This window comes from Hydra vulgaris, chromosome 15 (genome assembly GCF_038396675.1).
Source record: "Hydra vulgaris chromosome 15, alternate assembly HydraT2T_AEP".
In the NCBI taxonomy this organism is placed as follows: domain Eukaryota; kingdom Metazoa; phylum Cnidaria; class Hydrozoa; order Anthoathecata; family Hydridae; genus Hydra; species Hydra vulgaris.
In genome coordinates, this window is record NC_088934.1 from 33444262 (window position 1) to 33457400 (window position 13139).

General features: G+C 26.5%; 2 protein-coding genes across 2 annotated transcripts; one reads left to right on the forward strand and one right to left on the reverse strand.

Annotated features, from left to right (window-relative positions):
• Positions 1-1062: 1062 nt before the first annotated feature.
• On the forward strand, positions 1063-5125 carry LOC136073773 (uncharacterized). Its single transcript, XM_065820414.1, has 2 exons — positions 1063-1220; positions 1604-5125. The coding sequence occupies exon 2, from the start codon at positions 2998-3000 to the stop codon at positions 4882-4884; it is 1887 nt and encodes a 628-aa protein (XP_065676486.1). The 5' UTR covers positions 1063-1220; positions 1604-2997; the 3' UTR covers positions 4885-5125.
• A 3074-nt stretch (positions 5126-8199) lies between these two features.
• LOC100198428 (diencephalon/mesencephalon homeobox protein 1-A) lies at positions 8200-10169 on the reverse strand. Its single transcript, XM_065819141.1, has 3 exons — positions 9459-10169; positions 9190-9371; positions 8200-8754 (listed from the first exon to the last, which is right to left on the reverse strand). The coding sequence occupies exons 1-3, from the start codon at positions 9805-9807 to the stop codon at positions 8359-8361; spliced, it is 927 nt and encodes a 308-aa protein (XP_065675213.1). The 5' UTR covers positions 9808-10169; the 3' UTR covers positions 8200-8358.
• Between the last annotated feature and the right edge of the window lie 2970 nt (positions 10170-13139).

Sequence of the window (13139 nt, forward strand, 5' to 3'; positions counted from 1 at the left end):
ATTAAAATTACAGCAAGTTTATTCAAATTAATCCAGATAAGATGTTCCCTAGTAACCGTTGCTATATAAATTGTGAAATACAAACAACCCTTGCACAAAATACGTAAAAATAAATAAATAAAAAAGGCTTTGATATATATATATATATATATATATATATATATATATATATATATATATATATATATATATATATATATATATATATATATATATATATATATATATATACATATAAATATATATATATTTATGGATTTCTTTAAACTTTTTTTCCAATACTTCACTAAAATCAATAAATTTAAAAAAAACTAACGTTTTCATTTATTTATTGATAAAAAATACAAAAGTATTACTATTTTTCTGAATAATATTTAAAATTTAGTTTAATAATGATGTTTTTAAAATTTGAAATAAGGGGCTAATTTAAAATCTATTTTCTATTGAAAAAAATTTTTTTCTAAAAATAATGAGTTCATTAAAAGAATGAAAAGGACATTTTATTACCAGTTAACAATAAAAGTTGGAGGAACAAAGGGGCAAAGACCTCAGTTTTGATGGCTTTAGAGGCCTATAATGCAATCTTTGGACTTTTTTTTACTTTTACTAGGGAGTTTTGTCACTTGACATTTTATCGCGGAAAAAAATCGTTAATATATTTTTGAAAAACTTCGTCCAAAAAACGCCAGAAATGATTTTATGTAGGTGTTGAAGAATAAAAACCCACCCATGAAAATAAATAGTATATACGTACATGTAGATGTTATTTTTTTTAGAAAAGGTTGTACTACAATAATTTGTTTGGGGACGACGTTTTGGTTTAGAATTGATAAAGTTATTTAGTTTTAAATCTTTCAGTTTTGTTAAAATACAACTAAGTTAAAATAATTCTTTCGTCCCTACGTAAAAACAAATTCTGCAACTATTTATTTATTAAGTGAATAAGTTTTTTTTTTTTTTTTTTTTGTAGTCTTATAGGGTGGGTTTTTTGTTTTCTAAGTAAAGATTATTATAATTTCCCCCGTCTTTAGATATTTTTGGTAAACTTGCCGTTTCTTCTTTTACTTGACTAAAGATTTTTGCACACGTTGAATTCAATATTTTATATAGCTGAGATTTTATTATAAATTTTTACTAAAGGTATTCTAAAGTGAGTTTGTTTTGTGTTGTTAATGTGGTTTTAGATAACCATTTGGTAATTGAATCACAGCAGTTTCTCAGTAACTCTTATTTGTAATATACAATTTTCTTTTTATACAATTTACTTAGTTTTTAAGTTTATATATATATATATATATATATATATATATATATATATATATATATATATATATATATATATATATATATATATATATATATATATATATGTAAATATATATATATATATATATATATATATATATATATATATATATATATATATATATATATATATATATATATGTAAATATATATATATATATATATATATATATATATATATATATATATATATATATATATATATATATATATATAATAAGTAAAAGACTTAAAATAATATATTTATATGTTTATATATTTTTTCGAATTGATGACTGGAAAATCATTATTTATTTAGATAAAATGATAAATGAAAGTATTTATGATTGGTATTTGGCTTTAAAAGATACATCTTATGATGCAATATATTGTAGATATTGTGTGGATTTTAAAGTTGAACTGTTCTGCTGCAAGAAAGCTTTAGCCAAAAAGATAAATAGATTAGTTGACACCATCAAAAAATTAAAGAAACAACGAAAAAATAAAAAATTAGCATTGTTATTAGGTAAAGCCTTTTTTCCACCTGTGGCAAATTTTTCTGATAATACAGTGAATGCATCCGAAATTCTTAAAGAAACAATACTGATAAGCGAAAACAAAATGCTTAAAAAAGAAAATAAAATTTAAAAAGGAAAATGGAATCTATGATGGATTTACAAATGGATTATTTAACACATCTAAAAGATTTTGAAGATATGTCAAACAATCTAAAAATACTTATTTCAAAAAACTTTCTAATAGAAGCTGAATTAAACTTTATTAAAAAGTGTTATTGTGAAAAAGAAGAAAAGCTTAATAATATCGAAAACAAATTAGAGCTATTAAAGTCAAAAAAAGAATCATTTAATGTTAGAAATTAGAATAAAAAAATAAAATATCGTGATACTCAGCTGGAAATAAAAAAGAATAAAATAATAATATTGCAATTAAAAAATAAAATAACAGATATTAATTCAATTCTTGAAAACTCAGACATAAACATTTCTGAATTAAAAAACGAAAAAATAAAGCTGCAAAAAAAAGTGAGTAATTTAAAAGTTATTTTGCAAAATAAAACCAACTATATTAATGACAACACTATGAAAGATGTTATAAGTTTAGAGAAGGAAGTTGTTTCGTTATATAGTAAGGCAAACATTTTAAAAGAGGAGAATCTAGAACTTCAAAAATTGGTTTCTTTGCTGGATGATGATGAAGTAATAACATTTGAAGATGGCAGATACAGTGATGACATTCGAGAAACAATAATGAAACTTCTTTCAATGAACGTGAGTATGAATACTGTCAACGAAGTCATAAAAGTAGTTTTAAACAAACTAGCCAAAAAGAACATATCTAGACTGCCATCAGCCGCTGTAAAATGTAGGTTAATGCAGGAAGCTTCAATTTTAGGTCAATTTCAAGTTGCGGAAGCAATGTTGAAAATAATTTGATAAATAAAAACTCTAATATAGGCAATTGTTTGCATGGTGATGGTACTCAGAAATACCATAAGCATTATCACAACTTTCAAATTACTACGACTAGTGGGAAAACTTTATCTTTTGGTCTGTCAGAAGTGGTTGGCAAAGATGCAGCAACTGTTTTGCTAAACTTTACTAATATAGTAGATGACATTTGTGATGTTGTTAGCAACTCAGCTATGAAAAAGAAATTAATTTTGCTAAACTAATAACATCAATAAAATCAACAATGTCTGATCTTTCTTCGGTTAATACTCTTTTTAACTCACAGTTAAAAACATTAAGGGAAAAACTTTTGCCTATTGCAATTAGTAACTGGGATTTTCTTTCCTCAAACGTCAAAGACAATATGAGGGACATGAGTAATTTTTTCTGTAAACTTCATTTGCTTGCTAATTTTGCTTCTGAAACTGATAAAGTTTTGAATTCTTTTGAAAAAATTCTGCTTCAAAATGATTTTGAAACTGTTTTTGCTTTTAGTGGTAAAGAATGTGGTGCTGTACGGTTAGTTCGTACTACATGTAAGGCATTTCATTCAAGGGGTAGTGAGGAAGCTGGTGTTGCATCATGGTTTAATTCTTTTCTTTCCTCTCGTAACGATAAATCTTATTTTGTTCCATTTATTGGAAATCGATTTAATATTTTGTATTACAATGCAGCTGCCCTATACTATCATAAGGATTCTATAACAGAATTTCTTAATGCTTGGCCTAACCCTAATAATTTATTAAAAGCAATTAAGGAAGATATCAAAAATCTTGTATTCATTGCTGAAGTCCGTGCATTAGGGATTATTGACAAGCTACTTACTGGTCCAATGTGGAGAATTATCGAATCACTTGATAGTATATTATTTTTAAACCCCTACCTACTTCGCTTGAAAGTTAGACTTTCATCTCTTTGTATTGATGCATCTTCTTTATTGTTTGCTAATGGAAAAATTTTTGAGGATACCAATCTTCTTCATCAAGATGTGGTTTACACCAAGCTGTTTGAATGCACTCAAAATGATGAGTTTGATTCTTTAACTGTTCAATCACTTGAAATTATTTTCCACTCAATTCTTGTTATTTTGGAACGTCAGTGTGCTGATCAATTACCAGGTGGTAAATATTGGAATCCATCTAATTCTGTTTCTGAAGCTGCTTCTAATGTCCCTGTCACTAATAAAGCATCAGAAAGCGACTTTGCCATTTTGGATTTAATGGTTCGCACAAAACCCAATGCAAATGTTCAAACTATCCAGGCTTTGACAATGTGGTCTCAGAACCAAACATTAGAATGGCTTAATAGTAAATCAGATGAAGAAAGAAAACAATTGCTCGAATATTCAAGAACTAAAGTAACATTAATGAAAAGCAAATATGATGAAAGAAAAGAAGCTCTTAAAAAAGATAAAGCTATGCACCTTCTAGCAAAGCAAGAAGAAAAAAATCGAGAAGAAATTAAACTACAACATAAAAAGGTTGCAGCTTGTAATGATTTGATAAATGTAAATGTAAGGGCATGGATATCATTAGAGGAAGCAGAGAAAACAGTTTCTAATATAGAAGAGCCATTGAAATCAAAAGTACTCCTTGCTCAACTTAATTTTTATCGCATAATCTTATGTGTTGAATGTGACAAAAAACATTTTTGTAAAACAAAAGTAGAAGGAAGCAAAAGAATAAACTTGTCTTCAGAGGAATTATATCAAAATCTTCTTATTGTTATTCAAGCAAATTTAACACCAAACAAACAATCTTTAAGTAATAATATAAGTAATAATTTAAAGCCTCGTACCATACGTGATGCAGCTGTTGAAAACAAAAAAAAAGAATTAATGGAAAAAATTCAGGATGCAAGACTAAACAAACTAATAGAGCAACAAAAAAAGCACTCCTTATCAAAATTTATTAACAATCCATCTGATTTTGTAGGTTTTTCTATACAACATCGTGTTAGAGAAGAAGATGCTCTTAAAGTATCTTGGGAACGTGCGCAAGTGGTTCAAATTGATCAATTAAATGGTAGAAGAACTACATACCTTGTTAAGTATGAGAACGAACCTGATGAAGTATGGTCATTTCCTTTATTGATTGATTTTGAAAAAGGTGATCTTATTCTTTGTAGCTAGGGTTGCGAGGTAATTTTATTTAATGTAAATTTAGAATTATGTTACAGTATATATTAATCTTATTTCTTTTATTGTTATGTTCCAATAGTTTGTTTTTACTGCATTTGAGTTCAGTGGTTTTTATCTTTACAAATAGTATGAATCATATCTGATATGTTTATCTGTACCAATTTTGTTTATTTGTTGTTGTTTATTTGCAGCTTAACTGCACATTTTTATTATTTAAAAAAAAAAAAAAAAAGCTTATGCAAAAATACTATTACTTTTACATTAACTGCCTATCAAGTAAAGGAAAGAATCCAGAAATGGAGGGCTAACCTTAGGCTAATTTACTATTACTTTTACATGAACTGCCTATCAAGTAAAGGAAAGAATCCAGAAATGGAAGGCTAACCTTAGGCTAATTTACTATTACTTTTAAATGAACTGCTTATCAAGTAAAGGAAAGAATCCAGAAATGGAGGGCTAACCTTAGGCAACATGACAGCTCACGGATGGAGTGCAAAGTCCTATGGCTTACCTTCTCGTTGGTGCACTTCGTTAAGTAAGTTAGACAATTTTGTCTAATTTATGAACGGAATAGCCAAGGCAAATTATGTATAAAATTGTTTGTTAACAATACACACACAGCCTACTCTGAAGTTTGAATTGAAATTCGATAATTAAAATATTTTTATCGAGTTCAAATAATTTGCAACATATAGTCAAATTTGGGTACATTAATAGTGCGATAATTTATTTCAAAGACAAAACGATTTAAAACATAAGTATTTCCATGTGTCTGTTAATCTATGTAATCTCAATTTCTTAATACAAGAGGGGGGTAATAAAAATGGATGGGGGGTTTAGTCAAGATTTAATGAACCGGGGGAGGGAAGAGTCAGAATTTACACTGAAAGTTTTATTACTTATCAGTAACTAGTATGTATTTTTTGATTTTTAAAGTTGATTTTCACTGATTTTTTTTTAGTTTTTAGATATAATTTTTTTGTTAAAACAAGTAAAAATTAATAAACGGGAGGGGGTCTTAATAAGCTTAGTGTGGGTGGCAAAGTTTCCCAAAAACAATAAACGCTCTCCCCCCCCCCCCCCCCCTTGAGTTAAGGACTCGAGAGTACACAATCAAATAAAGCCAAACACAATGAAATAGAACAATTCAACGAGTTTTTCATTCATTGTTTTCAAAATTTTTAAAAAGTTAAAAACCCTAACCCCATTAAAAAATATAACATTTTTTATATTATGATAGGTGCTGAAAACAATAAATTAGTCGAATCAGTAGGCTATAAGTGGTTAAATCTTTTTTTGAATCTATAACAATACTGAAATTATTAACAAGTCTTTGACTAATTTCTTTTTTGGTTTGTGTAAAAATAAATTTTAAATTTATTTTTATTTTGTACATATTTTGACGTTTTCGGCGTGTTTTATTTGGGTCCACGTTGTTCAATTGATAATTTATTAAAGAAAAATAAAATTAATTTAAGTTAATATTTATCATCAAAGTTTTGTTACGCTCAACGTATTATAAATTAAAACATTTGAAAATTTATTTTGTGTCAAAAAGGTTTAAAACATATTCAAACATATTATACAGTTATTTGACTACTTCATGGTACGTCTGCGTTAACCCCCCAAAAAATTCTACTTATGAATTGTTCAAATAATTTAGATTTACAATTTTTTTTCTAATAAAATTTTATTATAAGTTAGTTTACGCAACTTTTTACGCAAAAAAAAAAAAAAGATAAAAAAGTTTTTTTTTTCGGTGCCAAAAATTGAACGAGATACTTTAAGAAAATATTTCATTAAAGGCTATGAATTGAAAATATTAAAACACGTATATCTTTGGAACTAAATACGCTACAGAGGTGGTTGAAACCATTTTGAAAAGGAAATATATTAAGGAATATAATGCATTTAATATAAAAAATATTTACATTTGCTATAAATATTGCCTAAACTCCCTACTTTTACAATGATTTTTTAACTTTTATACCAGCAGTGGCGCAAAAATATACCGAATGATTTTTTATAGTCTAGAGTTTTCAGGTACCTTTATTCGACCATGGAAGTTACTGGAACTATATTAAACTAATAGAGTTCCAGTGATAATAGTAAATAAGAAAAAAACTATATTAAAGTAAATAACTATTTTTTGTACGGCTTATATCCGCTTAAAAGGTGATAAAGTAAAGGCTCACTATTATTAATAGACCAATTTAAAAGGAACTTTTAAGTGTTATATAGCAATTTGAATACTCTAAAATACGTTAAAAGAAAAGTTTTTTTGTTATTATTTGATGTTTTTTTTGTATTTTATTTTTCAAGTTTTTAGTTGCTAGTATCAAAAGAAGTTTTTTATTTTGTTTTCTTATTTTTTAAAACATTTTTCTTTTAATTTTTTAAATTAAAAGTTATTTAGGTTCAAAAAACCTTGACGGTCTTATCGCCGAGTACCACGGAATATCATTTAACCAAAAAGTTTACGCTTCTCTCCTTACCAATGCAATGGCAATTGCATTGGTGCATCATTTCAATAGTCCATATATGGTCAGAGCTGGCTTTGAACCATTTTGACCTCGAGAACCAGAGCCAACTTTGACCTTCTATTCTTTAGTCAGAACTTTAACCACAACACCACAACTGCTTGTAATACTTCAAATATCAAAGTTATTTTTCGTAAGTTTGGGGGCGTAAAGGTATTCAAAGCCATTTTCGCAGCAAATAAGACTAATAAAAATATCATATAATAAGAACTCACATTGACTTTTAACCTAATAATGAACGCAGTCTGCTTGGTATTTGTTATATAGATTATATGCAAGAAATACACTTTCTACAAGATAAGCAGTTACGTTGTATAAGCCTATAATTTAATCTACAATTTAATGTTTTGGAAATTTAGCCATCTAGATGGCTAAAATACCAAAACTTTAAATTATACATTAAATTATTTTTTCAGATGATTTTTTTTTTTTACCAAAATTGGATTTAACTTTATAAATAAAAAAACTGTGATTCTTTATGATCCTTTCAATATCCTATCATTTTAAATCTTATAATATATCCCTATTGAGATATCTCAAAACATCAGATTTTGAGATAATTGAAAACTAAGTACACTTAAACTTTTTTTTTTTTTTTTTTTGTATATTATTCTTATACTAAAGTCTAATAACCTGTTTTTAATACCTCATGTCAAGACATTTTAAATGGTTTTGATTAATCAGAAAAATAGATAATTATTATCAATTAAATTTAACAACAAAATAACAATAAACAATAAACGTAAAAATAAAAAATACTAATAAGTTACTATTACACATCTTTTTTACATCTTTTGTACATACAAAATAGGTATTGGTTTTTATAGCTATAAACAGATTATAACTTGTACGCCTGATCTAATATCAAGTTTTTAAACCCAGAATGCAAAAAACTTTTTGAGTATTTTGCTTTAATAAAAGGCCTCTAATCTAACTTACTCTTTCCAAAGTTTTTTGAAATTGGTATTAACTTAGGTGGAACTCTATTGAAGTCGTCATTTTTTTCAAAAACATTTTGCTGCCATTTACAAAAATCATCGTTGTGTTCTGTTTTATTTTTGTATGTAAGTTTTTCATGCGACTCTTGTACAGACTTATCTTGTCTTAGGTCTATTATTTTATTTTCATCAATATTGGGTGCTGAATTGTCCATGATGGCGACTGTTGAAAGTTCGTCCTTAGTTGCATTAGTTGTTTTATGTTTCAAAAATAAATTTTCTGTTTTGCTTTTGCTTTCAACTTGCAAATTGTCAATATTATTGTTCATTAACAGATTTCTTTCTGCTTTTCGCCATTTAGCGCGGCGATTTTGAAACCAAACCTTAAAGAGTTCAAAATATACTGTGTATATATATATATATATATATATATATATATATATATATATATATATATATATATATATATATATATCTATGTATGTATGTATGTATGTATGTATGTATGTATGTATGTATGTATGTATGTATGTATGTATGTATGTATGTATGTATGTATGTATGTATGTATGTATGTATGTATGTATGTATGTATGTATGTATGTATGTATGTATGTATGTATGTATGTATGTATGTATGTATGTATGTATGTATGTATGTATGTATGTATGTATGTATGTATGTATGTATGTATGTATGTATGTATATAAATAACGGCATAATTCAATTTGTATTCAAATTCTAATATTTAACTTTAAAATGTCTAATAGTCAAAACAAAATAAGAAAAATCTCGAAAATTTTTTTATCAATATTACCTGTATTCTAGACTCAGCTATTTCCAACTTCAATGCCAACACCTCTCTTGTATATACATCTGGATAATATGACTTCTTAAATGCTGTTTCAAGTTCTTCCAACTGCCACGGAGAAAAATTTGTGCGCATTCGAATTCGCCGATATTTATTTTGGCTGGTGCAGTAGTAACTATTTAACGTATCTAGAAAAATAATAGGCTTGTTGTTAAAATTTAAAAAACTCGTAACAATATACATACTTTTAAATTTTATTTTTTAACTAAAAATACCAAGTTTTTTGCAATATAATTGCTTATTTTGTTGGCTTGTGCAGTACAATTGGTTATCTTGTAGGTTTGTGCAACGTAATTGCTTATCTTGTAGAAAATGTCTTTCTTGCATATCATCTATGTTATACTTCAATGACGCATATTGATTAATAAATTTTGAATTTAATTCGTTGAAGTTACGATATGAAACAGTTCGATATGAAGGAACCTTTTGTAAGTGTAGTGTCTCCATTCCAAATTTATATGAAAAACTATTTCCCCCATATTTTCTATCTGGTAAACTGCTTGAATCTGGTAACCTGCATGGGCAATATTCTAGTTTACACGACGAAACAGGCATCATTGTCATCAAACTTCAGTTGCTTTGCACAATTTATTTTGAGAGTATCGTAAGAGTCGTCTTAGCTACTTTGTTTTAAATAGGCGGATGTTTTTTTAATAAATCTAGAATCTAATAAAATTGTTTGGGAGGTTTGAATTTCAACGATGCGTATGTAAATTATGTCATAAGTTTCTCGTAACAAAGTTAGATCTATATTTATTCAGTAATAATACAGAACAATAACAAAGATGTGTTTTCTTAAACCGCACACCCGTGTTTTTATTTTATCAAAACAAGCTAGAATGAGAAGCTTGTACAAAAAACTGCAACATCCGAGTCCCTGAACTATGAATTTGAGTACCGATAAACTTCTGGTTAAAACAATCACTAAGCAGTTGAGCCAATAAGCTTTGAGAGAGTTGTTTAAACATAAAGTTTAGTACTCAAACTGCTGGTTAGTCAAATCATATTATTTGTACAATTGTATTTATACAATTTTTACCTTCTAATTGCTCCAGTTTTAATTTTAATTTGTTTGTAAAATAATTTGATTTTTTAATAAAGAACTTTCTTTTTACTTAGTTACGAAGTAGTTTCGTGAGTTTATTAACATCATGAATTTCAAAATTTGATAAATAATCTAGTTTTTACAATTATAATCAACTATAATTTATTTTGTATAATTAAAAATTTAAATATATTTTAATGACAACTGGTTACCTAATGAAGATAATAATAAAACAATTAACTTAAAAAAAAATTTATTAAATCAGTATCTTGTATATTTTAAATAACATTTCAAACATTAAATTATAATGACAATACAGAACGCTGACCACTGTTGTGCTCATTGAAGCCGCTGACAACAATCCGTTAGAAATTGTACAGCTATGTCAATAGATAATTTTCATGGCTAAAATATAATTGCTAAGAAAAAAAACACGTTTATTTTATTATTTTAAAATATCTATGATGAAAACAAAAATATGACCACTAGAACCATTTCAGTTTGTATACTCATTTAATTATTTCACTTGAGGAAAACCTCTTCCTCATTGTTTTCAAAAACTTCTTATAGATTCATCGGTTGTCGTGTCGTATTGCTTATAAAGTTTTTGTTGCTTAATTATTTTGATTTGCTTATAAGTTATTTAAAATTCTTATTACTATTCCTGATATCTTTAGATTCTTAAAAGTTAATTTTCTGAGTACAATCTTGTTACGTTTATAAAATGGCCGACTTATGTTATGAACCAAATAAATGAGGGTTCCGCAAATTAGAAGTAATAAACTTGAATTTTTTAAGTTATAGAAATGTATTCCTAAAATATCTGATATTGGTTTAGAAATAAAATTTAATTCGTTGAAAATGAAGCAATTTTTCAAAGTTTTCTTGGTATATAATGATTATACTTTTAGGTATTACAATGGAGTACATTATGATTATACTTTTTATCGACAAATTGAAAGGTATTAAAATATATAATTTGTAATTTTGTAAACAATCCAGTTATACAATTACAACATGTAAAGCCAAAATGAATAATGAAGATGTTTAGTATGAAAAGATGTTTACTGTGACTTTGAATAGCAAATATATATTGTGTATAAAATATTAGGTAAAAAGTTGGTAATGCTAACCAGAAAAGTATATAGCTTGTTGGTAAAATTTATTGGCTTACAATTGTTTGGAGTTTTATAGGCACCTCAACAAAAATTAGTTTAATGAATTAAATATCAACATGAATAGGTGGTGCATTTATTATTTTAATTTTATAATTTTGCAAAAGGACGTCAGTAACAAATCAAACCTAATAAACACATTAACTTTTATTAAATGTTGAAATACCCTTTAGACAAAACGTTTGCTTTTGGTCTATTATCTGTTCAGAAGTTAGAACAAAGCCCATATTTTCACATGGTTGTTTTATTTTATTATTATATATTAGCAAATTGAGACCTAAAAAAGTTTAAAATACATATGGTAGAGACATGACTTGTCTAAATATCATGCTTCAAAAGTACCCAAAATTTGATTTTATGTTTATTTTAACCTTTCATCTTCTTAACTTTCATTAAAACTTATGTAGACTAGAAACTTTTTTCTAAATAATAAATCTTTATCTAGTAAAAAACCTAAATATATAAAGGGTTGGTGCTGCTAATAAATAACGTTGTAGGGGTAGGGGGATATTGGCTAGGATTTTTGACAAGGGGAAAAAGTACCACACAAAAAGTTTAACGCAATTATGAAAAGCCCCTAAGTTGCAAAATCCAAATAGTTATTAGGCAAAATCAATAAGTATTATTTTTAATCTGATAGTTAAAAAAAACTATGCTTAAGTTTCTCTTATGATCATTTTTGATAAAAAATGTAATGTATATAAATATGTATAATTATTTTTGGAAACTCAGAATTTATGTTAGTCAGTTTTGTACACGTTTCATCGGCGTTTAATAAACGAGTAGACTAATAGTTTTGTAATTTACGCTTTAATTTTCTTAATGTATACGATTATTAAACAATATTGACTTATGTTAGTAAATATTGTAAACGTTTAATCAACGTTTAATAAACGCATGCATTAAAAGGCTTGAAATATAAATCCAAATTAACTGTCTATTTTTAGTCAATAATTAGTCACTAAACGTTTTATCCATTTTTCAACCAATTTCGACTAAACATTGGACGACTCTGTGTTTACTGGGAAAAGATATACTTATAAAGTGTTAAATGACCACAAGAGGTTTCTGAGTTTTATTAAAAACTTCACACTGGAATTTTGAGGTTGTACTATGGCTTCTAAGACAGATGTGACTTATTTTGCTTTCTTGTTGCCGCTTTAAATACAATACTAACGAAAATCATACTAATTTTGACTGTTGGATTGTTGATAATTTTTGGTAGTTCATATGTTAAAAATGGATAAAAATTCACATCTTAGATTTTTTTGTTATCTTATTTGAAGTTTACAAGATTTTTTTGTTATCTTATTTGAAGTTTAGGGCAATTTAAATATGGCAAAATCGTTAAATTCATTTCAGTATCAAACAAAAACTTGTAATTTGTAATAGCATGAAAATATAAGCACTTATTTACTTAATCACATATAAGTTAAATGTCAAACCAAACGTAAGCGTTAGTAACTGACAAAAATAAAACGAACTAAACGTAAGCGTTAGTAACTGACAAAAATAAAAAACAAACAAGCATTCAACAAGCATTAAACAATCAAATAAATAGTTTTAATTTAAACAATTATGCATTTTTTTAATTTAAACGCTAACAATACTTTAAACGCTATAATAATGCGTTATATTAAATAGTTTATATATATTTGACATGCGTACGCGTAGAA

Coding starts and splice junctions, on each gene's coding strand:
- LOC136073773 (XM_065820414.1), top strand. CDS start 2,998: ATGTCTGATCTTTCTTCGGTTAATACTCTTTTTAACTCACAGTTAAAA.
- LOC100198428 (XM_065819141.1), bottom strand. CDS start 9,807: ATGACAATGATGCCTGTTTCGTCGTGTAAACTAGAATATTGCCCATGC. Junction 9,372..9,458: donor ATTATATTGCAAAAAACTTG/GTATTTTTAGTT, acceptor TTATTTTTCTAG/ATACGTTAAATAGTTACTAC. Junction 8,755..9,189: donor TAGCTGAGTCTAGAATACAG/GTAATATTGATA, acceptor GAACTCTTTAAG/GTTTGGTTTCAAAATCGCCG.